Here is a 25,834-nt window from a genome sequence, read left to right as displayed (position 1 = left end):
CACGGCAAATGGGAGTGTGGGGTGCACGTGAGAACAGGACTTGACCCGTCACTGGTGAGCCCCTGTCCATTTTGTGCTTTATGGGCCCAGGGGCACATTGCCACAGTGTTCTGGCGCGCTTGAGCCTATATTTGGATCTCTGATTTAAAGCTGACAGATGTATAAAATCATACGTAGCCAGGAAACTCCCCAGCGAGGACACAGCTGCATATATCGATGAGTCAAAGTTATTCCAGTTAAGGTTGGCATTAATTTATATGTTGTAAATTCCCTCCAGATCGACGTTCCTGGTAGTGTAATATCACTGAGTGTAGTTTTGGGTTCATTCCACCCACTCTGGACCAAACCATGTGCTGTTTGGAAGTGAATGAAGATGATTTGTAAACCTGAAGAGCTGTTTTTCTCAGGGACTGGGACAATGCCATCATGCTCTCATTTAGAAGTGGCAGCTGTTGACAGTTACTTAATCTTATAAATAAAATGAAGCCAAATTTCCACCAACTGAATCTGCCTCTATCACACGGCCTCCTGCAATGCAATAAATGAATGGCATATTTTTGTTTCTCAGGAATCTCCCTTTATAACCCACTATACTGCTTGATTATTTCCTCTGTGTTGTACAGGAAACTGTGAGTAAGTGATTAATAACCTGCCTCAGTTTTACTTTCCCCTCTTGCTGCAGCCTTGTCATGAAATAATGTGACCCACAGATGTCTGAGCGAAGCAATGCATTGTGTTAATGACAGATGCTGTTGGGGCTTGCTCAGTGAAAGCGAGCTATCAGCAGTAGTAGAAGCTCAGGTATTCCTGCTACTTTGATCATCTTTTTTCTCTTGCATAAATTTTAAGCATGCTGAAGTCTCTAACAAAGCACAACATACATAACCCATCGAGAAAAACACAGCAACGGCCCCTGAAGCTTGGGAGGGAGCTAGGAAGAAGTTTTGCTGAAGAAAAAGGTAGAGCTAGCACTAACTATTAGCATTTGCTAGCTGTAGGGATAACAGAAGGTGCACCGTGTAACTAAGCACTTGCCTTCTTTTCTATTGAAGACAAAGGAAAATAAGGCCTTTGCACTTAAACAAATGAGAACTATGAGTCATATTTAATTGTATAAAGCATATCACCCTTCACAATGTTTAACGTTGTCTGGAGTAGTGAGTGATGGAAATTAAAATCTCAGAGCCAGTTTTATTAGGATTTAGTTAGGAGGCTGGTGCATGGGGATAGCTGATGAGCACATTTCCCAGCAGTGACACTCACGGAGTAGAGGATATCCAGACTGTCAGTCATTTTCACAAAGAATGAGAGGAGACTGAAGCAAATTGCAAGCTGATTGAATCTTTTAAGAATTGCTAATTGTTTCTCCAGTCAGTCTATAATACACTCTTCAAGCACAAGTTTACCAGGCATCCACCGGGCTTGTTGCTGGAGAGAGGCAGCCCTGGCATGCTGCACTGAGTGTGGGCTTGTATCCTGCTGCCTGGTTGAGGATAGCACCCAAGCTTGCTGTGAGATCTTTGGTTTCCCAAGTGGTTCTTATGAAAAGCAGTGTCACTTCTGAAGACTGGGGAAGAGAGAAGTAGCAGCAGAAGCATGACATTTAATCGTATTTCTTTGTGTAGTAAAATGTTGGTTTTGGTGACTCTTTGGTATAGTAACTCGGTAAAGGAGCCAGAACCCCCACACACGTATTGCTTATGCTAGCTGTTTTGTCCCAAGGTTGGAAATCCTACATTTAACTTCACTGGCTGGGGAGGGAGGATGTTCTTGATCACAGGTACAAACTAGAAAAACCTAGAGTATGGTCTGCAGGCTCAGTAATTTATCTGTTTAGAAAAGAGTTAAACAGGGATCTAGCAGGGATTTCTGCTGTTTGTACTGACACATGCACACAGATCTTGTGTGCCGTTACTGTTCTTGAGTCTTTCTGCTGCCATTCACCATGTGAGTGCACATCAGCATGTCATTCCTAATTATGTTGTTTCAACTTTTTAAAATAATAAAACATTTTTAACTATGATGAGGAAAACTGAAGTTAAGATGTAGTTCTGCAGTGGAAGGAGTTACAGTGCTTTGCAACCCTACAGTTGCCTGCTACAGTTCATACAATCCAGTTCTTATAGAAGTAGCCAAGGTGTCACTCTTTTTTTGTTTCCAAAATACTGAGGGTTTTTTTCAGAGTGCTTAGCTCGGGGGAATGGAAGATGACCTGCATCTGTGTTCCCTCCTCTCACCCTTATCTTAAAGCATGCCTTTTTCTTGCAGTAATGAAACCAGAAAACAATGATAAAGAGTTAACATCAAGGACTTCAGCAAAACCACCAACAAAATACCCCACAATCCAGTTCTAAAGAGGTTTCTATAGAACATCTGATTTAGGCATGGCAATTACAAAGAAGCTCAAGTGGTCTCCGCTTGAAATTGCAAATGTACCACATTGCATTCTCACAAGAATTCGCATGCAAGAACGGTTTGCAGATGGTTTGCATTGGCATACTTTATGTAAACGCTCTAGGGAACAGATGGCATCATGGGTTCTTGTGGCAAATGTGAATTTATAGCACTCACAATACGCTAAAGTCTTTTGCTTGTAGCTGAAAAGCAACAAAAATGAAGTGGAAGTTCAGATTTGTAAATCAGCTTGCCAGTGCCTTTGCCACTGTAGCTGTGGATAACATTCAGTTTAGTCTTTATTGCAAAATTTGGGTTCTTTTATTTGCCTTCTATTTGCAGTTGGGTGCGAGTGCATGCAGCATGTGCATATGTTTATTTGGGTACACATATGCAGCTTTTAAATTATTGGACTGACATCATGTAATGATCAGGAAGTTGAGGTCTCAACTATCATTTAATCCAAACTTTTTGATCTTTTTTTATCTGAAATTGAATGTATGTAATTCCAACTTTCTGTGCATTCATAGGTTGTACTGGATAAATTGATTGATTTTAAAACAACAGCTTTGGCAAATATTGTTAGAAGGGGTAAAAGTAACAGTCTATGTTAGAAGTGTGAATTGCTGATCTCTTGGTCATTTTGTAGGTGAGTATGCAGAGGGAAGAGCATTGGGGTTCGTTAGCATTAAAAGTAACAAGTCCTCCTAATTTGGACACGTCTGAATCAGCATTTTCTATAAAAGTGAAGTTCTGTCTAAGAAGATCAAGCTGTGGAAAAGAGCCTGAAGTGGGTAAACAAGCAAAGGATTCACTGAATTCCTTTGGAGCTATGACATCGAACTCAGAAAACAATTATTATTGTGGTATATTCCCTAATTATTAAGATGCTTGTAAAAATTGATTTTATGTAAACACAGCTCGTTCTGAAACAGCCAGGTCTTTGCAGTGAACATAAGTTGTTTAAAATTTATTGACCTGTCGTTCACATGTGTTACTTTACTAGCACTTAATGGTCTGTTTAGATAGTCTTGGTGTGTATGAACTCCCAGTGCGCTACTCCAAGCACCACACGTTGACAGGTAGCTGCCATGTAGATAAAATAAGGGGCCCTACTCCAAAGCGTACAGGGACACACAATCATTAGTTATTTTCTAATCTAAAGCAGGGGGTTCCCCAGCAGCCAGAGGAAAAGAAGTGCTCTGTCTTTGCATTATCTCTGCAGCCAAGATCAGCCCTGAGTCCTGAACCAATATGCGAAGAGGCCAAAAGCAAACAAACAGGAAATCCAGCCCTGCCCTGAATGCAATTGATTTAAGCAGCCACAGCTCTTCAGGTTTCTTTTTGAATGTGTCACACAGACGATATCCAAGATTAGAAACTTAACTCGGTCTTAAAAACTTTCCTGAAAGATTAAAGACTGATAATGCAAAGGTAAATTGCTTTTGTAATAGATAGGAATCACTTACAAACAAACAAACAAAAAACCCCAACCAACCAAAAAAAAAAATCAACAAAACCCACCAAACATGTTAACCCCTTCTGCTGTGTTTTTCTACCTTACTTATAAACAAAACAGACTAAAAAGGAAAATGACAACAACAAAAATAAGCATTGCTTCTTATGGTATCCTTCATTGACTCAAATGTAATTGCTGTGTTTTTTTGTGTTTTTTTTGTGGGTTTTTTTTTTTTTTAATTTTTAGGGCTCTCATTCTGTGAGTTAAGATGGCTTTTTACTTTTTATTTTTTAGGTCTCATGAGAAAGTAATATGCATGATGTTTTGTAGATCTCTGTAGCCCAAATTAGCCAAGCTTTGTTAATGTGTTTTCATGTTTATGAAGTATCTCCAGAGACCCAGTTTTTCTGGTAGTTTCCTTTCACTGTGGACCACCAACACTGTTCTCTAATTTGACACAGATAGAAGCTGCATCTCTAAAAGTCACTACTAGAGTGTCATCTATCCTGCCCCCCCATCAGTGGTTATCAATACATATATGCAGTATGGACGCTGAGCACCTGTAAAGGTATTTATTTTAACTTTAAATGCCTGGTTTGAAAATGGTGGTCAAAATTCATACTAATACTACATTTTACCATCTAAAAGCCTACTCTCAAAATGTTTGCAACGTAGACAATTAAGCAGCAAATTTTTCATAGGCTACTTAAGAAATGTATATGTAATGTCATTATCTTAATCCATATATGCAGTTGCATAGTCGTTTTCCTGCCTTTGTGTCAGGCCAAATTCTGCTATATTTGACTAGCAGTAATTCAGAACAACTGTTATTTCCAGTGGGTTTACATCTATGTAACTTGATACGACATCTGCAATATGAATAAGAAAAATCAGTATCGAGTTTCATTTGCTGTGACAATAAAGATGTTTATCCATCCACTTTTCAAACTCTAGACTTCCCTATAGGCTGATCACTTTCCCCATTCCCAACTCATAAAAACAACAACAACAACACAGCTCATAAATCTTCTGCTCCTGTAGAATGCACTTGGCTTTGAAAATTCAAAACACAGATATTGATGAAAAATGATTTAAAAAATGAAGAAGTCCTACACATATAGTTCTGGTTTTATTTATTTCTGTCAGTACCACAGAATTGCAGATTTTCTTACTAATCATACACTAAAATTGACCATTAAGACTTTAAAGACGCAGGCTATCCTCAACCTGGGATATCTGAGCATAATGTATCAACAATGGAAATGTCATGTAGGCTCAAGAGATTCTGTATTTGGAGATCAGAATCCACTTCACAAAAGCAATTAAAAACCTTTACTTGAAGAAAGATCTGCTAGATTACTCCATTGCACTTCTCTGAAAATTCTGACATTTTTGTTTTTAACTTTCATGGTCTTTTTAATAGTTTTTGCTCTAGGAGCAGCATGGTTAGCTCAGGAGAGTGTTTAGGCCAGGATTGTCAACCTACACAGCTGCCTTAGTTTGAATGCTTGTATTTAGTGATAAAGTATTTGCCATCAATCTTGTTCACCTGCATTAAAGGTCTCACTTTAATGTACTGAACATGAGAAATTCCGAGAAAGATAAGGAAACTACAACAGCACTCTGACAGCTTTAGGTGTAGAGATTTTACTCTTAGAATTCTCCTTCGCTAAAGGCGCTCAGCTGTTACTGATTACAGTAGCTTTTTCCTCTTTGATTATCAGGTAAAGTTGATTTTTAAAGGTTCCTACTCTGGGATGAGACCATTAAAGAGATTTCCTTCTCTTGGATGTAGTTCTTAGCTCTACACCCTCATGCTGTGCTGTATTCCATGTTGTCCCAGGGAATAAAAAGGTAAGCCCAAGCACTGCCTGGCCTTGGGTCTCTTTGTTGATGCTGGGAGGTAGGCCTTTACACTACCTGTGAGGGAGCACACTTCTTCCTTTCTGGCATTTTCAGAACAAAGAATGAGGAGACTTGTCTAGAGGTATAGTTCCAGAAGTACTTAAGCAGATGTGTGTGTTTTGGCTGGATTATCAACTTCTTTGTCTTCATTAAATTCTCCTATCTGTATTAACAGAGGACATCCCAGGCAGGGTAAGGAGTGTATACCAGGCATGTGAAAAAAGTTGCCATTCTGGCTAAATTTCTTCCTTTAGCTGGAAAAGGGCAAAGTTAATGATAACTGTGATGACTAATGATTAGATGGAATTGGGAGCCAGCTGATGAGGGAAGATGGGCTAGGACCTTCCCAGAAAACAGGGTGTTACTGGTGTGATAACCATGGGCATTTTGGTTATCTCAATGTCACACTTAGTTGTAGGAGAAATCTAGCATTTTTTTTAATTTCCAGAATGTCATTCTCCTTGATGAGAAATAAGCAAAAGTTTCACTTTACTCAAAATACTTTGTGCCCTTTTTAATGAAGTTGGTAAAACATGACGAGTAAGCTCCACTCCAGTTCAATGTGCCAATGGGGACATGAAGAGACATCCTGTGATTCCAGTTAAACTCCAGATAGGTGACCAGAATTCCCATGTTGTAAACTGTCTTATTAATGTGCTATAAGGATATTGTCTAAATCTTTGTGAGAACAGCCATTTAATCACTGCTACTTAAGCTGAGGGCGTTTGGAAAGTATAGATGGTAAATAACAAGAAGATCCTTTCCCCCTTTTGTCAGTTCTGAGTTGGTAGCTGAGCACAGGAAGAGGATGTTGCCACTTAGGGCACTGACATCTTGCAAATATACCTAAATATTACGCAATGCAAAGCACCATAAGAAGAATGGATTGGAAGCTTTCAGAAATTCTTGGATAGGTCCTCAGAATTCTTAATCAGATTCCTTGGGTGGGTCAAATGAAAAGATGAAAGTACTGCATGTCGTTAATCAAAGAGCCATTTCTTCAAACTGAATGGTTCCAGAGACAGCAAAGAGCACTCATCAGAACTCTAGCCCTTTACTAGCAGTGTTACCTGGAAAGATGGTTCTTGTCACAGTTACTGCTTTCAGCACTTCTTATGTGGTATAAATGTGGGCTTGAAGTCCCACATCTAGTCACACAGACTCTTTCTCCACTAAAACGTGGTGAAAGTTGTCTGAGAATGACCTTAAAGGTTACTGTCCATGTTGCTTGTTAGAGCCTGGGTGATGGAAAGTCAAAGTCAATCAGAACAGCAGGCACGGTCAGGACATGGACAAAAATGCTGTCCTGTGAGTTGTCCACACAGATAGCTAGCATAGGGGGTACACTGTCCACAGTGATGCCAGGTCTGCTCAGGGACAGAAGTGTAAGGAATCATCCCCACATGTATCCACAAGCCAATGTGGTTGTGTAATGGCAGATCCTTTGAATACAAGTTGTGCATCTGGGCGTGAATGTATTTATGAATACACGTAGAGTCAATAGGGAGAGCTGGTTTTGTGCACAGACCTTCCAAAATTCACGTGGAAGAGTTTGAGCTAGGATGCAGGTTCCAAAAATGATATGAAGATTAGCCATGTTGTAAAGTGGTAGCTGTATTTTGGCTAATGCCTGGGTTGATATACAAGGCAGGTGATCTTTGGTAAAATACCAACATCCATCTACATGTATTTTCTTGCAAAGTGCGGCTGTGGCAGTGCGGAATAGTGAATGGAAAATAAATAAATATATATTTTTTGCCTATTCTGAAGTAACTATTGCCATATGGTCACTCATAGTTTAAAGCTAGGTCTAGTGTATTCACATAAGCTTTGAGCACGCTGTCATAGTCGTGACTTCAGTTCTTGAGGGGGAGGATGTGTGGCGTGGATATGTCACCTTTAATAATATTCATGTTTTCTTATGTATTTAGAGGTACTTACGTCTGTTATTAGAGTCAAATCCCATATCTATAAGCTTTTTATTAATTTTTTACTGGGAAAATTTTCTTCCCACACTGAAGGCCTTTTTTTCTATGAAGAAATGTTTCTGGTTCCATTGACAGGACCTTATTAGCAGCATTCAGGAAGCCTCCCAACAGGAAAATCATGAGCCCTGAAGCTGTACTTTAGGTATATAGTCATTCCTTGCTCCCCCTCCATCATTTTCAGGCCTATAAGATCTTCCCCTGTGCTGTTTTTAGGATTATGTTTGTTAAGGGTAGTAAACTGAGGGATAAATCAAAGGGATTTTGTGATCACCAAGATTTACAATCATCACTATATTACATACTTGAGTAGGGTTAAAATAACAATTCAGTTTTAATTTAAAGAGAGATGGGGGAGAGTATAAGGAATACTATTTTCATGTAGTTATCTAGTAAAATCACAGTGTGCAGGGTGGAACAGAATGGGCAGTAATTAGTAAGGCAGACAGACTTTCTTGTATCAGGGCATTTGCAGTACATTTTTGACACCTCTTTTGCAGGTTCTGAATTCACTCTTGTATTTATGACTTCCCAAAAGGTAAAGTAAATCATAACACTGGCATACAAATTAAAGTACTTAATTATAGTAATTTAGAGAATTTCTTCCTTGTCCTTTACTTTCTTGGTCTTTCAGCATGCCAGTCTGGTCACGTCTAAGGCAATCCTTTTTAATCCCGATAAATGAATTCTTCTTAACTACAAACTAAGATCCTCACTTGACTGCTGAAAATTATGTAAAGAGAAGTTTTTTTTAAGTCTCACCATGAAGTTGTGAACAATTTCAAAAGAACAATCCCAAAAGAACAATTTGGGAAAACTATTTAAGATTATTCACATATTTTAAAGTCTTTTTTCAAGGGAGTGTGAGGGTGTAAAAGGCAGAGTTTTAACAAAAACCTTTTATTTAAAATCACTGCAACATCCACTGTAAATCAGCTTTGCAACAGCCTCACATATCCTCTTCTTTGCCATAATGTCCCATGGCAGGAACTCCCGTGAAGCTGAAGACCTTGCCCCATCCTATAACAACTGCCCTCTTGATATTTGTAAGCACTGATAGGATCCACTCTCAGTCTTCTCTTCTTGAGACTGAACAGTCCCGAGTCTCTCAGCCTTTTCTCATAAAGGAGATATTCAGGCTCCTAATCATCTCGCAGATCCTCTGCTGGTCTCTCTCTACAAGTTCTCTGTCTTTCCTGAACTGGGGAGCCCTGAATTGGATGCAGTACTTCAGGTGTGGCCTCACCAGTGCAAAGCAGAGGGGCGAGGATCACCTCCCACAGCCTTTTTTTAGTGCATCCCAGGACACCACTGACCCTCTTGGTGTTCATCTACCAAAAATGCCCTCTGTATTAAGGCAAGATCACATCAGCTTGTACTGGCATTTCTCTGCACCCCCTTTGTCATGGTGCTGTAAGTATCCTTTCTCCCTCTGACAATGGGTTTTAATGTGTAAGGTCCAGCACTGTCACAGTTTGGGTACTGTCCACCCAATGGCATTTGGTACTGCAAGTGTGCAGTTCTTGAGGTCATTTAAATATTACTTAAGCAGGACTAATTATTAGAAATATCTTATTTCCTGAGGCACATAAATGACTCTACAGCTCTGCAAATTGCTGAATATAAACACAAGTAGCAGGCACATGTGAGATATACAAGACCATATTAGGATGAGGTGGGAGTTTGTGCATTCAAAGGCAATTTGAAAAAAAAAAGAGCTTCCTTTGGATTCTGAAGCAAGACATTAAATCAGAAGTATTAACATTAAACCAGTGGCTGATGAGAAGGTGAGAAGGTTTTGAAGCTTTTTTTTTTCCTTTGGTCTTGTATAATGGAACTGATACATTTTTTGGAAAAAAAAGGAATCAAAGAACAAATCAGTGTGGTTCACTTTAGGACTGTCTGTGTATTTCGTAAGTATTACAAACATTCCCAAATGCAGGCTTTATCTCTCTTCTCAATGTCTGAAGCACCCAAGCCACAAGACTTCATGAAGTCTGAAGAGTAAGACGTTTGGATCCAGGTCTTGACAGACTGGTAGAGAGCTTACACACACATTTGGGTCCCAGTTCTGAAGTATTCCATGCGTTGTTGGGTCTTGATCTAGAGCTCTGAAAAAAGTGAGGCACTCTCTGAGTATCTGAAAATAATTTGAAGTCACAGGCTGGCTTTGCCTTTCTGTGAAGGACATCACAGAATATTTAGTTCTACACCCCATACAGTCGTTAGTAAAGCCCCTTGCTTCCAATGTCTTAATGTTCTAAAGAGGCGTATTAATTACCTCAGAAGCTCTGCTTTGTCAGTTGACTCTCTGCAGTTCGCATGGTCAATCTACCGGCTGTTTTCCTACTTGTCATCTTTTCTTCCTCTTTTAGTTAGGCATGTGTTTGAAGTTAGTTTTAAAGGAATAAAGTTACACCCCTTTATTTACATAACAGCTGTCAAAGCATGATATTCTGTTCTCCAAAAGTAAGTGAAAAAAAAGTTCATCCCCTTGTTTGCTATCTTGAAATTGCAGGGACTTGGGTTCTGTAAACCCTCTTTTTTACGAGTAGTGATTAAATGGAAAAAAATTCTGCCAGGAGCACAAAACCTCAAAGTTACTGTCACAATTGTGTTGCTTACTAAAGCCGTGTAATAGGTTTGTGAGAGAGACCTTCAGAAGAGAGAAATGTGTCTGTATCTTTCAGTGGGAAATCGGACTAAGAAAGCCGTGCCTTAAATCCTTACGGTCTTTACTTGGCATCAGCCCTATCTCCCAGCTCCTATTCAGGCTCACACAAAAGGTTGTTTTGTTTTGTTTTTGCAAAGAGTGAAATAAAATCTTAACTGTGTTTTTCTTTTTAATATTGGGAGCATAATGAGGTTGCTGAAGTGTAGGAAAGCCAACCAGTAAGCCTGGGATGTCTCTCATTTCTTTAACAGCCACATAGTGTGTGCAGCTGAGAGCTGCCAGTTGGATCTTAGCAGAGGAGAAACCACTTTAGTTTATTTGGTTTGTATATGGAATAACATTTTTCTTGCCTTGGAATACTTGTTTGTCATCACTCGCCCTTTGTGTTTATGTTCTGCTTAGAAATAGTCTCTGTGCTGTATATGCATTTGCCAGGATGTGCACATAAACAATGTTCCATTATGGCGTGTTCTGCATACTTCTTATTTACACCATATACGTCCAGCAGTAAACACATTGGAGAATGACAGAGAGCAAACTCTTCTAGGCCCCTTTTTTCAGTTAGTCCAGACTTTCTGCCATATGCTTGCTGAGGTCCCACTTCTATTCATGTTTTTATTAGGTAGAAAAAAAAGTGTCCAGACTTCCAACAAAGCAGCTTTTGTGTTCTCTGTCAAAAAAAATCTTCTCCTATGAAATGTTGATAGAAGTACCCAGAGCCCTTGGGGGTGGGGGGCAGGTCTGAATAGCCCCATGGTTTACACACAGGAGGGGAAAGCAGGAGAGCTGGGGTGCGATTTTAGGTTCTTGCATGCTGTTAATGAATATCGCTTAACACTCTCTTTCTTTAGTTTTCCATTTGGCAACCAGAGGTCATAGCCCTCTTCCTGGAGCTTGTTACGAAGACTAACTTTTAAAGTGTAAAACGCTTTTGGAGTTTTAGCTGGAAGACACAAAAGAAGCAAAATACTGTTCAGTGTAGCATAAAATGGAAGTTTGACTTAGAATATGTGCTGTTAGTAAAACTACGGGAGCATGGTAAAAAGTTTTACAGTGGCATAAATCATTTTTAGTGACTCTGCTCTTGAAAATGGTCGGATTAGATCTTTTTCTCATTGATTTTGTATTTGGTTAATGATTCCAGTCCTGAGATCTTAAAGCCATGTAAGATGTAAAAGATACGGGAAAATATCTTTAACCTCTAGATTTAAACTATGTGTTTCTTTTGACATTGAAATACTGCAATGACCTGGTAATGTTTTCCAATGTTTTAATTTTTGCTGATGTACAAAAATATCACAGAAGAGCTGATTTGTAATTATTACACATGGTATTGCATAAATTTCTTCCTAATTAAAAAGCTTCTAAATTCTGAATAATCAATTTATGAAGGCATATGGTTTTGACAAATTATGCATTTAATTTCTAAGGATTTATTAGACATTTGACCTGTAGATAGTTAATTATGGGTATAGGACTGATGCAGTAATACTGGAGATTGATATAGTGATATAGTTGCAAATTTATTTTGGTATCTCTTACCTTAGTAGTGAGACGTTGGAATACACCTATATTTTCTACTGTCTTGTTCATTATGCAGGAAAGCATTAATTTAATGAAGGATACAAATATTTAGGAGGTGCCAGGTAGCATTTGTATGAGAAGATATTTTTGACAGAGTATAACCATACTGAAGCTAGTCCTTCAGGTCAAACCTTTCCGATTTAGAGGCCAGTAGTTTCCAATAGTGCCAGTGGTAGTTTTAACTGCATAAAGATAGCAAAATATAGACCGTTTCCCTAATCCACAGTACGGAATGAAATTGATTCTTACTGATTAATTTTTAACCAGAAAATATTTCTGAGCACCTGTTTTTGAACTAACCTCTCTTACACTATATTGACAACCTGAGTTTTATGAAGAGAGCAACTAAGATGTTCAAGAGGAGCTTTCAAATTACCCACACGTGAAACCAAATCAAATAGTGAATAAACTTAAGCTGCTGTCTCTCCGTTCTATCTGTATTTATAAGCAGTCTGTGAGGACCGTACAGAGAAAATACAGGTGAATTTTTAGTGATTGAAATGGTTAGAAAAGGAAGGCATGTCTTAAACATGTGTTAGTTCTTTTGCTAATATGCTATGGTTATGTACTATTTCAAAGCAATTAGGACAAAAAGAAACTGTAAGATTATTTTCTTTGTATTTTTGGACCAAATTGATTTCTGGATTCTTCTTACCAATCCTGGCCGAGTGGGATCAGGAGCTGCTACTTAGCAGGGAACAACTTTGTTAAGAGATGAAGGTGGGATGTGTGCATTACAGCATCTGCTGTACCAATGCATCTGTGTTCAGGAATAGTGGTTAATGAAAGAGGAGTGCGGGAAGGCTTGGTTCAAGGCTTCTCCTCGGAACCATCAGCTGAGAATGTCCCTGAGAATGTCTTCCAGAGAAAGGAAAGTTTGAGTCCTAGTTTGTTTGAAATGGGGCCATGCCAGCTGTGCCTTTCCTTCCTAGACTTGATTAGTGCCCCTAGCACTGTGAGTCCCATTTTGGAATGTGAAAAGAAGAAAAGAGATACAGAGTTTGTACCTATTGTGACCAGAAGAAAGTCAGAAATAATCGTTTATCAGTCTGATCATTTATTTTCTCCACTGGAAGCCTAATGAATCCTTTTCCTAATGGTATACAGCTGTGGCTCACAGTGGAGAAGTGTAATCGCACAACGTACGCCTTGAGTGAGGATGTTTGCCTTTCCAGGTCCCCCTGTCAATCCCATTCTCTCGAAAGGGGTAGGAAGCCAACAGGGTTGAACTGCAAGATTTAAAAAGAGAGAGCCTTAGGAGTCTGTTGTCTGAGCTTTCAACATTTTTAGAATCAAACTCTTATCCCTGATAACCAGGACAGTGGCAATATCATCACGTTAGTTTTTATATCCTACTTCTATGTTTATATTTAATACATGTATGCTTATATTTACACTTAGATTTAATGCAGTTACACATAAATGTAATGCATTTGCTGTAATGAGATAAACTGAGAATCTGATGTAATTACTTGGTAGCAGTAAGTAGAAAGGATTACTAAACAACTAATATCATGAAATTTGCAGTTTTTTAATAGTTCACAGTGATCACTGTACAGTTTGGGATAAAAGCAATACACTCTGTGATGGTCAAAAATTTTCATATAGATTATTTAAGTATTACCTGCATCAGCTCAGGATTTTTTTAATGCCTCAGTAATTATCCATACAGAAGTTGATGAGCAGGCAGAATTTAAGTGAAACTATTGGTGCTTGGTAAATGCAGCCCATATAGGATCCCCACAGAGTAAGCCTGAACAATTTTATGAAAAGTATGTTCTGTGTTTTCTATACATCACAACATCCAGTTATATTAAATATAATTCAAACTGATCTAAACTCCCTTTGTTGTCTGTTTGTTGTGCCATGGGTATCCTATGGTGAGTTAGATAGTTTTGCTTTTACTCTAGTAGTGTTAAACTCATTTTTTCCAAATATTTTTGGCAGGCCTTCGGGATTGTTTTGAAACAGAAGGAGGGAAAGATGTTTTGAATCATGTCAAATACATTTACTGGGAAAGGGTTAATCTGCCCTCAGGAGTTGCTATGTAACTGAGTCCTGCTGGGAGAGTCAGGATTCCAGCCAATGAGGCTCAGATCGACAATACAAAGCATCTATCTTCTGTTTCTTACGTGTTGTCAGTTATTGGACATTTTCTGAACTAGAATTACACTTCAGCTCCTTTCATACTCTCCTGCAGAGTCTGAAATAATTGTATTCGGCACCAAAATCAGAAAATAACAGTACAATGGCATGTATTGTCCTGAAAATGTTACTTTTAGGCAACTTTGAGTAGTGTGTAGAAAGATCTGTCTTGCATCATAACTTGAAGACTTATAAAAAATGGTATTTCCAAAAGAACTTTGCTTTTGATTCTCAGGAAAACCTTCTCCTACCTTTATGTTCTCACCTGTGTACACAGCCTTCAGTGTATTTTTTGGGCAGAAAGAGTGACTGTGAACCTTAAGCTGTTCCTTCCTGCCTAAGATATTTCAAGAAGCCAGTATTCATTTTCACATGTTCTGATTAGACACTCTCTTTAGCTGTTCTTCTTCTTAAGGCCGCTCAGGGCTTAATGGCTGAATCATGAACTCTTCTTTTTCTCCTTTAGAAGAGCCAGTTGTGTTTTCTTAAAGTCTTGCAGCTCAAGGAAAGCCTCTGTGATTGCACCAGCATATTTGTATGGGAGAGGTGGCACGTCTGAGTTTTTTGTTGTTTTTTCTTTTTTCCTGGAGGAGATCCACCTAAAATCTCTTTGAAGGCTACTGATAAGATGACGGGGAGACTAAGCCTGGCCTGTAAAAACACTACTTAGAAATCTTTGCTTCACTGCTGGGCTCTGATAGAAGGAAAGAGAGTGGAGTGGTATTTGTCAACATGTCATTGAATTCTCAATATGTTTTACACTTCACTTGGATCTTTGTGCCTCATTTTTTCCAGAGAGGTTCTGCCTGATAACTTGTGTTGGCAAAGCTCGTGGCCTTTCTTACATGCTTACGCAGTTCTATCTCCAACTGACATAATGTTCCAGTATTGTTCAGCTAGCAGAATAGGCTCAAGCATCAGCAGTGAGCATTTGTACTCCTAGCAAGTCTGGTTATATTAAAAACAAATACATTAATGAGACAAATTTAGGGATCCAGCAAGTGCGTCTTTAACTTTTTGAAGTCTTCATGTGACACATATTCACTAACTTGTTATTTAGGATCTTGGTGAAAATAACATGATATATAACATGATAATATATAACATGAACATAAGGAGAATTCTAACACATTTGTCAGAATTGGGAGTGATCATATGCCTCTTTTGTGTAACTAAACCTTCTGTGGATTGTGGCTTGTTTCCTTGTCCATTCATTTAGATAGCTGCTTGAAAAAGTTGGGCCACAGCTCTGTCTCTTGGCATGTCCTTTAGAATACTTAATGCTGTATATGGATGCAATAAGGGCTAGACTTGGGAGCCATCCTGGGGAGGGAAAGGGATTCCTTCCATACATTTGTCTTTGTATGGCTCCATTTAAAGGCAGGCAAAGTCTGTTCTTCTATAGCCTGCAGCTGATAAGAGTACATGAAAGATGAATGTATCATGAATGAGAGGGCTGTTCTTCAGGAGGTTTGTCCAAAACTATAAATGGATTAATAGGAATGAGTTTGGGTTTTTTCCAATGCTGTGGCAAGGTATAAGGAAGTCTATTTAGTCAGAAGGCTTGAGTTATCAAAATGAAGTATTTTGGTCTGTCTTAAGCAAAACAGATCTGATGGCTTTATATACCTGTCAAGCTTCACGTGTATTATGTTCTTAAAAACCACCTTGAATATTTTCCACTGCATATGGTCCCAGAAGTGAAAAAAAAAAAAAAAAGATACTGCACAATGACTGGAGCAATGTGCTGTTGACTATCAGTCTTCAACTGCACCCCAGCTCTGTTTATTAAAAAAACACACACACACACACACACACACACACATATATATATATGTCAGTCATGATTTCCTGAGCATGTCCATAATCTACATATTCAATATCTTCTATACCTCACTGTGGGCATCTTGCAAAAGATGTGTATTCATAAAATCTCTTTAGCCAGTGTGGGACTAGCTTAATTGATCAGGTTGAGACCATGCAGATTTTTTGTGAGTTGTGAATTGGAATTGCAGAGGTCAAGTAGAATTTGAGGAATGCACCGAAGTACAACTTGATTGCTGTATTCTGACGTAGTCTGAAACTCAGAAAATATCTTTGCGATGTTTTAGACTTGATATCGTTTATGCTGCCCTTGCTTGAACATAATGCAAGCCCAGCCTCATTTTTGCTGTCTTTTGAGATCCTATCTGTGTTTGCTGTCTATTGAGATCCTAATGCTGATAAAACAAGGGAGGGTAAGGAAATGGTCTTTCCTGATCTGAAAGAGTTGTACCTGCAACAACCTAATTATGGACACAGTTGGTGTTACCATAATAGACATACACAGAGTCCCTAACCTACTCAGTAGTATTACTCTCTGATAGCCTGTATGCTTGTAAAACTGGCCCAGCTAGAAAAGTTTACTTATCAGACTGCCTCAGTGTAGTTAAGATGATAAAAATGTTCCTGAGAGGACGTATGCCCTCAGTTAATTCACACAGTATTGATGGCGTATACCTTACAAAGGGAAATAAAACCCAGTTTTCCCAACAGTGACTGCTTTTTCTGGGTGATTCTACATCGTTTACAGAAAAAAAATCATATATCTGTTCCTCAGTCTGTTGCCACTGCAGATAGAAAGTACACCTTCACAATAAAACAAACGTGTAATTGTGGCAGTACCTTACAGCAGTAGGCAGGCTAGGGATGTATGCTTGACCATCATTGCTAGGGCCTTTCAGACTGCCTCACCACATTGTCATTGCTGTCCTTATCCATGCTAGCTAGATAGGTAGGTACACCAACACATTTCCCTGTTATTTCCTCCTTAGTTTTGCTGCTTGAGACATCCCCAGATAGGATATTGGACTATTGTTTCAGTATTTGAAGTGGGCTTGATGGGGAGCTAGCTATGCAGACGTTGAATTGCAATGAATTGTCCCTGTTCTTTGCAGGGGAGTTGGACTGGATGACCTTTAAAGGTCTCTTCCAATTCTTACGGATTCTGTGATTCTATGAATATTTGTGTTAGACTGCCAAGCTGTGGTTCTATTCTGTTTTATACTAGCAACAAAATCCAGTCCATCTATGTTGAGGTTTTATGTAACCAGAGCTCTGTGCAAGTACACTTCTGCCATTTGTGGGCATCTGGAATCACCCTGTATAGGTTGAGCCTGCAGCAGTGCGTGAGCACAAGCCGCAAATGCTGCTTAAGCCTCCTTAGATTTTTGAAATAGGGCTTAAGTAAGGCTTAGTCTTTGTTAGGATATAGGCGTGCACTGATCTGTTGTTCTGGGTTTTGCTCAAGTAACTTTGGTCATTTGTTGGAAGAAAGTGACTAGGGCTAACTTTTAAGATATCTCTTCCGATCCTGGCTCCAGCTGGCCTTAGTTGTCTATATTAGGAACTCTATTTATTTTGCATTTTCTAACACTATTTATATACACACCGTGAGATGCCATTCAGGATATCAGGAGATATTATACTTCTGTCAGGTCACTTTTCATTTTTTCCTCTTTTAAAAGGTCAGATACAAAATAAATGCTCAAATAAATTTTGGGAATCTTTTAATACGTTTAAATGAGCTTTGTGCTCTTTTGCAGCCTGCCGACCACGCAAACAATCAGCGTACAGGAAACTTTATTGTTAGAAGCATTAACATTTAATATTTCAACTTACTCTTCTGCTTCTTACCTCTTGCTTCTACTTTGAGTTTATAGATCTCCCAGCCCTCGTTCTCCCTGGATTATATAATGCAGCGTGTCAGTGCCATGCATGGCACTGTAGTTACCTCAGCATTTCCATTTTAACTTTCTGTTTTGAGGGATTTATAAGCTAGCAGTAAAAATGTCTTCCTTGGCAAAACCTTGAAACAACAGTTTCTGGTAATTTAAAAAGAAAGCAAAATGAAACCATCCTTTTTTCCTTCTTTTCCTGGCAACCATTTAGCATGGTGTTTGCAGGATCTCCCGAACAGCAAACGTGAAGGCGGCTATTCAGTATGCAGCCAATTTTAAATGTAATAATACTTTCTCTTTTTATATTTTTCAAAAATGCATGTCATCCAGCCTTTGGGCTGATGATGTCATTGCCTGTTTGCCAGCCTTTCTGGAACCGTCAGCAGTCGGCCTTTGGGGCCTCAGGGAGGTACGGCTTGGGCTGTTTTCCTTTCCTTGCAACATGGATAAGTTCTGCAGTGTTCTAAAAAAAGTATTTATCCCTCTTTCTCTTGGTTCACCCAAGTCTAATAACTTACCATCTCCTTTTGTGTCACAAAGCTACAGATATATCACAATCTTAAAAAACAAAAACAACATGTTGGATATATATGTATATCTAGAATATTATTAACAAAAACAAATTTGAAAAGGATAATAAATCTCGTGTTGTAATGGGTAAGTGATTTGCTGTTAGAGAAGAGGCTGCCTGGGGACCTGTGGGTGAGTTACTCTTTGCCAATCACTAGGGATTCCGGTGTTTTCCTTAGGAAGATCTAGTAGTAGTCACTCGCAGAAATGCGCTGCCGAACCAGATACATTTCCAGTTCTATCATCCAGGCCAGTTCTCTTTCCCTGGCTTTGGGCCAAAGGAATGTAAAATGCAGAGTGGATTCTGAGAAACATGGTAGCCTGCTCCAGTTTGTGAGATGAATTACTTTTACTGCCTTTAAGTTAAGCAGTCGGCTTTAAAGTCATCTTTGCAAACACATATCCACAGATGAACACAGAGAAAAAGCCTTTATCCCTAGTAGGCGACGAGCAGGCTGGCTGTATGTCCCAGGTCTGCATTCGGAGCTGACCAACTCCGCTTCTCCCATCTGAAATCAAATGTTGTTCTGCACGGAATACTCTTTAGCCAGTTGCTGCTAGATTTCAGGCCTGAAGTAATTCTTCCTGCAAATTCCAGTCTCAGTTTTTGTGCACAGTAGCATACAGCAGTGACAAGAAACTCCTTTTTGATTTAATTTCACTGTACTTCGTGGTTGTCCGTGCCATTTGTGTCATTTTGTGCCAGTAATTTTACTGTTTTAATTTTCATTTTGGGCCTTTCTTGCTCAGGATGTATCTCTGTTCTCTCAGAACTACCTTGGAGTTTAAAATAGTCATCCATTATCCTGTGTCCCAGCCATTTTTTTCCTTACAATCTTTTAACATCATTCTTGTGCTTGAGATGGAAGGAAAACATCCTACAACACTACAAAAAAAAAAAAAAAAAAAAGCATGCAGTGTTAGGGGGATTATGATTTTCAGGTTTGAAACTCTGTATCACCAGTTGGAGAGGGAAAAAAAGGAAAAAAAAAAAAAAAAAGCCAAAGCAGACAAGTACTGTTTCATATTAACATCTATTCTCAATGAAGAGGTAAAAATCAAAGCCCCTGTGTGTGAGGCAGGGTTAGTGAACTGCCAGTGATTCTCCCAGCAACTGACACAAAGGAATCTGTGAGTATCAAAGCTGAGGCAGCAAGCTTAGTGTCAGCTCTTGCCTAGGGAGTAGAAGAAAACATCACTTTGTCTCTGCTTTCACTGCTTAAACACACACATCATTCACTAGTAACCATTTACTCTGCTGTCAAAACTGTTTCAAGAGAGTGCTACATTTGATTAATAGTAAAATGCATGCATGCAAAAAAAAGTATGCCTCCCCTGAGGTACTTATTTTAGAGAATTTTTGCATGTACTTTTTAATTTTTCCATGCTATAAATATGCCTGTAATATTCCAAGAGTGCTGCATTGCTTGTGGTAAAGTCCTTTTTATTTAGAAAGCCTAGTGCACTAACCCTAATTCTAGTTAATGCCTTTTCTCATTGAGGCATGTCACAACATCCTCAGACTCTTGTGCTAAAGAAAAAGTGACCAGCACAAACGTGTGTAGCACATGATTCATAGTGCTTCTCTCTGAATTGTCCAGTGGGTAATTGCAGTACAAAAACCAGAGAAACAGATGTAGACCCTAAACCTTGGCTGTAAATTTTTGTTTTATGATTATGGGTTTCAAATGTGCTATGTCACACTGACAAATATACAGTAACACCAAAGGAAATAGATTTCTGACTTGAACTTTTGCTTTTTATTTCGCTTATGGCTAAGAATATGTTTATTGTAAAGTTTCTGCCATTGCAGTCTGAGAGAAAACAGATCAAGGCAGTGATGTGAAATCACAATTTCTTTGCATGGATAAAGGGGAAGAAATCAGAGCGAAGTTTCCTGCTTGCTGCACCTCCATATGAGCTGGGTAGACATTTAAAATATGTGGCATTACTTAAAGTTTCATTACATTTGAATTAGAGGGCTATTAGTTATCACAATAATTGTGGTTAGTCCTGATCTCAATTAGAAAATACCCACTGCTTTATGAGTGTAGCTTTTCCTGATACTCTGTTTAAAAAACCGCAAGTATCGTGCTATTTCAAAGTGAAATATGAGATACATAAATTACTGTATCGTAGAAATAGTATATGAGCGAATGATTGGACTATTTGAAGAATTCATTAATTACATGGGGTTTTTGTAATAAGTGTAAGCATTAGCACAACTATTATTCGTAGTAAAACATGATGAGCTACCTGGCTCATTTAAATACAGTGTGAAAAAGCAATCTTTTTCAATTCGTATGCAGCTATGCATGACTTCCTGACGCTTACTTTCAGAAGTTGCCAGTCTACATTTTGCAGCAAAACGGGCAGGTTTTATTTATAAATTCAGTTTTAGAAGACTGGTAATGGAATAAACAGAAGCGAATTTCTGTTTGTATGATTTTATTTATTTTAACTCACACGGGCAATATGTTTTTCTTGGCTTCAGCTTAAACTGTTCCAAGAGCCCTGGTCTGCACAAAATGCTATTTTCTCTCTAAATCAGAGACTGACAAAACATACTGTGTTTTGTATGATCCCTTCAAGTTATTTTTGTGATGACGCATTGCATATTCCAAACTTCTCGTGCATGCTGTATCATTTGGTTAGAAAATGCTGCCTTCTAATTTAGCTCTGTTACTCAAAACAAGCCAAATTCCAGCAATATGGACAGCTGAGCTTGTAACAGAAATTTAACCACTTTTTCACTTGCCATTTTGCTACAGAGAATTCTGCTTACTGGCCTGAAATTGTTTAAACAAGCTTTCCCTAAAAGATGACTTTTTGGATAAACATGTGCTGTACGTAATTTTCAGGTTACAGAGTGTCAGGGACTTCATTGGCTTGAGGACTTTCCAGCATGAGGGAGAACATCCTGACAAACTTACAAAGTCCTTAAAAACACAGTGTTAAAAGCCAGCTTTTTCACTCTTCTACCTAGAGGGAAGGTGGAAAGAGATGCTGCCTGCTGCTAGAGTTCTGCTATCCAAGGGGAAAAAAAACGTTAAGAAAGCTTTTGTTTTTATCTCTTCCAGATTACAACAGGTCTTTTTCTGGCTGCTTGTTTGCAATATGGATGTATCAGTTTCAAGGGAGCAAGTGTGTGGGGGTCTTCTTTGTTTTTTATTTAAATTCCTGAACCTTTGTGAGAAGTTTTGTTAATACAATCTACAGGCATTGTCACAGAGCTCTCAGTTCATCAAAGGACTTTTTGTAGAGAGGACATCACATCCATTAAACTGGTTGCACAGGTCCCAGAGTGAATCTCTCTCCAGTATTTCTTTACAGTCCTCAATTGTGCCTTTGCCCTGCACGTTGTCCCTTGCTCTGCCAGGCTCTGATTTTGGGATTTGAGAAAACATGCAGTAATGGAGTGTTTCATTTTCCAGTTTTCCAACCTGAGCTAGCTTTTGATTTTCACAAAATGCTGAGAAGCCACACAAGTGTCTGGAGGGCAGAAGGGAGGAACGGCTGAAAGGCAGAGAAAGGAATCTTGCCTCTCCTGGAACCAGGCTCCTTTGTGCCTCTGGAAATCACGCCCTGGGCTCCTCAGGGCTGTGCACGCTCACTCTGCCAGATCCTTGGTGCATTTGCTGAAAGTAAAAGCATACATGTGGTGATTTAGCTTATGCCCTTTCCAATGGGGCAGAGGGAGCATTTCCAGGCCCCTCAATGTTATTTTCCACTTTTAAAGCGTCTGTAGGAATAAGGTGTTGGTGAACTCTCTTTGGAAGCAAGACTTTGCAGAGGATGATTATTAAGAGAAGGTGGCTTTGCGCTGGCTTGGTGCAAAGGGTAGGCCAGCAGAGAGCCATGCACATGGTGCTGGCACATGGGCAGCCCTGGCAAGGCCTTGCAACCACAAGGGAGGGATGCCAGAAATGCTGCTGCATGGGCACTGGGGTGGGTCTCCAGCCATGAAGTGAAGGCAGGGATAACCCAGTACCTTCAAAATGTTGGTGAGGGAAGACATGGCAGCCTCTGCAGTGCATGGATGTAAGGGACAGCTGGATGCTCTGCCTGGGGGCATCTGTGGCCTCCTCTCACCAATAACTGTGGAGAGCAGGATAAGCACCAGGTAGGTCTGGACCCCACAAAGAAGCCCATTGCCTTTTTCCCCTCTCACCCTCCTGGTAGCTGGGGCTCATTAGCTGTGTGAAAGCTGATACAGTCCCTCCAGGGCCACGCGAGCCAGCCCTGCCCCTCTCAGCTAATCAGAGACAGGCAAGACCTGGGATGGCGGCCAGGATGGGAGATGAGGGAGTTGCCTCCCACCCCCAGCTGGGCTGTGGTCTCACCGTTCTGGGCCTGCATGGGCATGCTGCAGGGACACATCCCAGACCAGTGGGCAAGCCTGGGAACATTGAGCAGTGTGGCCTGAGTCCTTTGCAGAGAGATGGGCATCTGCAGACCCCCTCACAGCAGGGATAGGCACACGAGGAGCAGGGCTGTGCCAGCCATCCCTTTGTGGGTGGCACCAAGCAGCGGTGCCTTTTCGGGGTGAGTCTGCTCCGCGCTGCCCCTAAACTGGGGTGTTGCCTGTGGCTGTGGCTCTGGTGCAGCAGTGGACGCCTGGGCGTCGCTCATGGCCTCTCCAGGGGAGCAAAAGAATGTGGCTGGGGGAGAAGGGAACGGGGCAGGGGCACCGAAGTTTCAGCACACAGAGCTGAGATGGGCAAACCCCCCCGCTCGCAGCAACCACCTAAAGCAGCGCTGTGCAAACAGCCTCCCGGCCGACGCAGGGCCTGTTTCTATTCCCAGCATGATTCTCCTCCTCCTGATTTTTTTTTTAATTTTTTTTTTTTTTAAAATTTAAATTTTATTTTTTCTTCACCTCCCTGCTTGCTATTGCTGGTCCCGACGAAGCGGGGTGACCCGGGGAGGGCCACGCTGTCCCTCACCGCCCGCTGCCTGCTCGCTGCCGGGCTGCTGGGAGTTTTTAAGCCGTGTGAGAATCCTGGGAGCTGGTGATGTCAGACGCCTGGGTCATTTGAAGGTTAGCAGCCTGGGAAGGGTTCACAGAAAGTTCACTCGCATATATTAGGCAATTCAATCTTTCATTCTGTGTGACACAAGTAGTAGGAAGTGAGCTGTTCAGAGGCAGAAGGATCTATTCATGGCTGAGGGGGATCCAGAGGTCCTACCGGAGCTGTTTCGACCCCGGGACTCGGCCGTCTTCACGGCGCGAGGAGCTGCAGGCAGCCGGCAAGCGCCTGAGGAGCGGGACTGGTTCTAGAGAGATTTTGGGGGAGATTGAACGGAGCTAAAACTTGGAATGCGGCTTGCTTCCCCCCATCTTGCTGGATTGGCTGGGCAGCCTGGAAAATGGTAAATGATCATTTGGATCAATTACAGGCTTTTAGCTGTGTTGTCTGTCATAATTCATGATTCTGGTCTGGGAAAAAGACCAACAGCCTACGTGCCAAAAAAGGGGCAGAGTTTGATGGAGTTGGGTGTACTTTTATGTGCCATTTTCCTCCACACCTAGAGGAAAGCACTTTTGCAGGCATTCTGTACAGGGGGAATCATGTTTGACTGTATGGATGTTCTAGCAGTGAGCCCTGCTCAGATGCTGGATTTCTACACTGCGAGTCCGTCTTCCTGCATGCTCCAGGAGAAGGCTCTCAAAGCATGCTTCAGTGGATTGGCACAAACAGAGTGGCAACACCGGCACAGTGCTCAATGTAGGTCCCAACTGTTCTTTTTCCACTTTAAAGCAATTATTATTATTTGCATGTATGTAAAAAAAATACTTTTAATTAAGTGCAGGGGTGATGAGGGGTGGGGGGAATTTTTGTGCAGAATGTGCTTTGCAAGCCTTTTTTTTCCTTTAGCCAGGAGGGAAAAAGAAAAGAAAGCGCTGAGCTGTTTTCTGTTTATCCCTTCTTATGTAGTATATTGATCCTTACAACAGTTCTGAAGCCAAGAAGGAACACATAAAATTGTAATACTATACAACATTTGTAAAACTCCAACCAGTGAAGGACGAATTTACATAGCATATCTGTAGTAGTTTTTTTTTTTTTTTTTTCTTTGCTTCCTTAATCTAATTTTGCACCACATTTGATAATCTGGATGCTTGTTGTCTTGAAGTGCATTTCTGCAGAGCAGCCAAGCAATTGAAATGCTGCTCTGTGCAGTTCTTACAAAGCCATTGAATTGTACTGGGTAGGTGCCATTCCAAAAATCAGACAGTAGTTTTAAGTTTCTGAAGAAAAGGCAATATTTCTTTGTACTGACCTTGCTGCCACCTTTCTTCTTCACTTTGTTGCTCTAAGAAGTTGCTGTTTTGCTATAAAACTACTCACTGTGAGCACCCTTTGAGTTTAAACATCAATTATTTCTATACCTTGAGATTCAGGCAGTGTTACACTGGTAATGGAGGAAGAAGAGTTAGTGGTGGGACACTTAAGAAAACATGTTATTATGTTAGAGAGTCTTGATCTTGTACTGAAATACATAGGTAGTAAACTGATAGTATTTTAACTCCACAATTTCAAGTTTGAGAAAGAAGTGCCAGAAAGCATCCCCTTATACTCTGCATAAAAGCTTGCAGGATGCTTCACTGCTCTGACGGTGATTTAGATAAATGACTTGGCTATCTATCAAAATGTTTTTAGCACGCTCTCAGGCACTCCAGTACACCATTAACTGTCTGATTGTTTGAAATTTTTGTTTTGCAGTGTGTTAAAAAGTTGCCTGGAATTAGAATAGTTCTCCCTTCAATACAGTTAATCTCAAGGCGGGGGGGGAATGGATTAAAAAAATAAATTTAACAAATGGTCGATGAAGTAATGCGTTCTTCACTCTTCTCAAAAGTTTTCAGTCAGCAAATGACATTTGTGTGGGTTGAGTAAGGAAAACAGAACTGCAGAAATCAATGACTACCAGCCTACGACACTGCAAATATTTTGATGTCTTTACAATTAAAATTAGACTGTGAAGTTCAGCATGGGATGTTTATTTTCTCCACGCTGTTCTCAAAATGCTTCAAACAAGACGTGAAACAAAGCTCTTTCTTCAAAATACTGTTACTAGCTCAGGGCAAGCTTCAGTTAGAGGCGAAAAAAAACCAAACAGATGTTTCACTAAAAATGTGATTTTTTTCTGCTGTGGAAGGAACTTTCCTATAACTTCGGCAGCGATATCGTGGAAACTCAGAATTAAACTTTCCTGAAGTAGGAGGAATAAGCTATCATAAAAAACCTTCATTTGCAAAATATTCTTAAATACCTTCTGGTTTAAAAATCTCCTGTTCATTCTTTTTTTTTTCTTTTTTTTTCTTTTTTTTTTAATAACCAGAGGCACGATTCTTAAGAACAAAATATATGATGTTTGTTCTTGGACAAGTTAA

The 25,834-nt window shown here is 39.9% G+C and overlaps 1 protein-coding gene across 5 annotated transcripts in view; it reads left to right on the top strand.

Annotated features, from left to right (window-relative positions):
• Nucleotides 1–25,834, top strand: part of RARB (retinoic acid receptor beta) — a 189,286-nt gene that overhangs the window by 73,965 nt on the left and 89,487 nt on the right. For 2 of the 5 annotated variants that reach the window (XM_042816509.1, XM_042816508.1), the window contains exon 1: nucleotides 23,818–24,164. The exons of 1 other annotated variant lie outside the window; for it this stretch is intronic. In XM_042816509.1, coding sequence (XP_042672443.1) covers nucleotides 24,008–24,164 — 157 coding nt within the window. In that variant the 5' untranslated portion in view covers nucleotides 23,818–24,007. 2 more of the 5 variants (XM_042816510.1, XM_042816511.1) reach the window with 2 other exon arrangements.

Source organism: Centrocercus urophasianus, unplaced genomic scaffold, assembly GCF_019232065.1.
Source record: "Centrocercus urophasianus isolate 14NV4802_14NV808 unplaced genomic scaffold, USGS_Curo_1.0 seq_16, whole genome shotgun sequence".
Taxonomy (NCBI): Eukaryota; Metazoa; Chordata; class Aves; order Galliformes; family Phasianidae; genus Centrocercus; species Centrocercus urophasianus.
The sequence above is the reverse complement of the archived record's forward strand: the minus strand, read 5'-3'. Positions and strand labels throughout refer to the sequence as shown.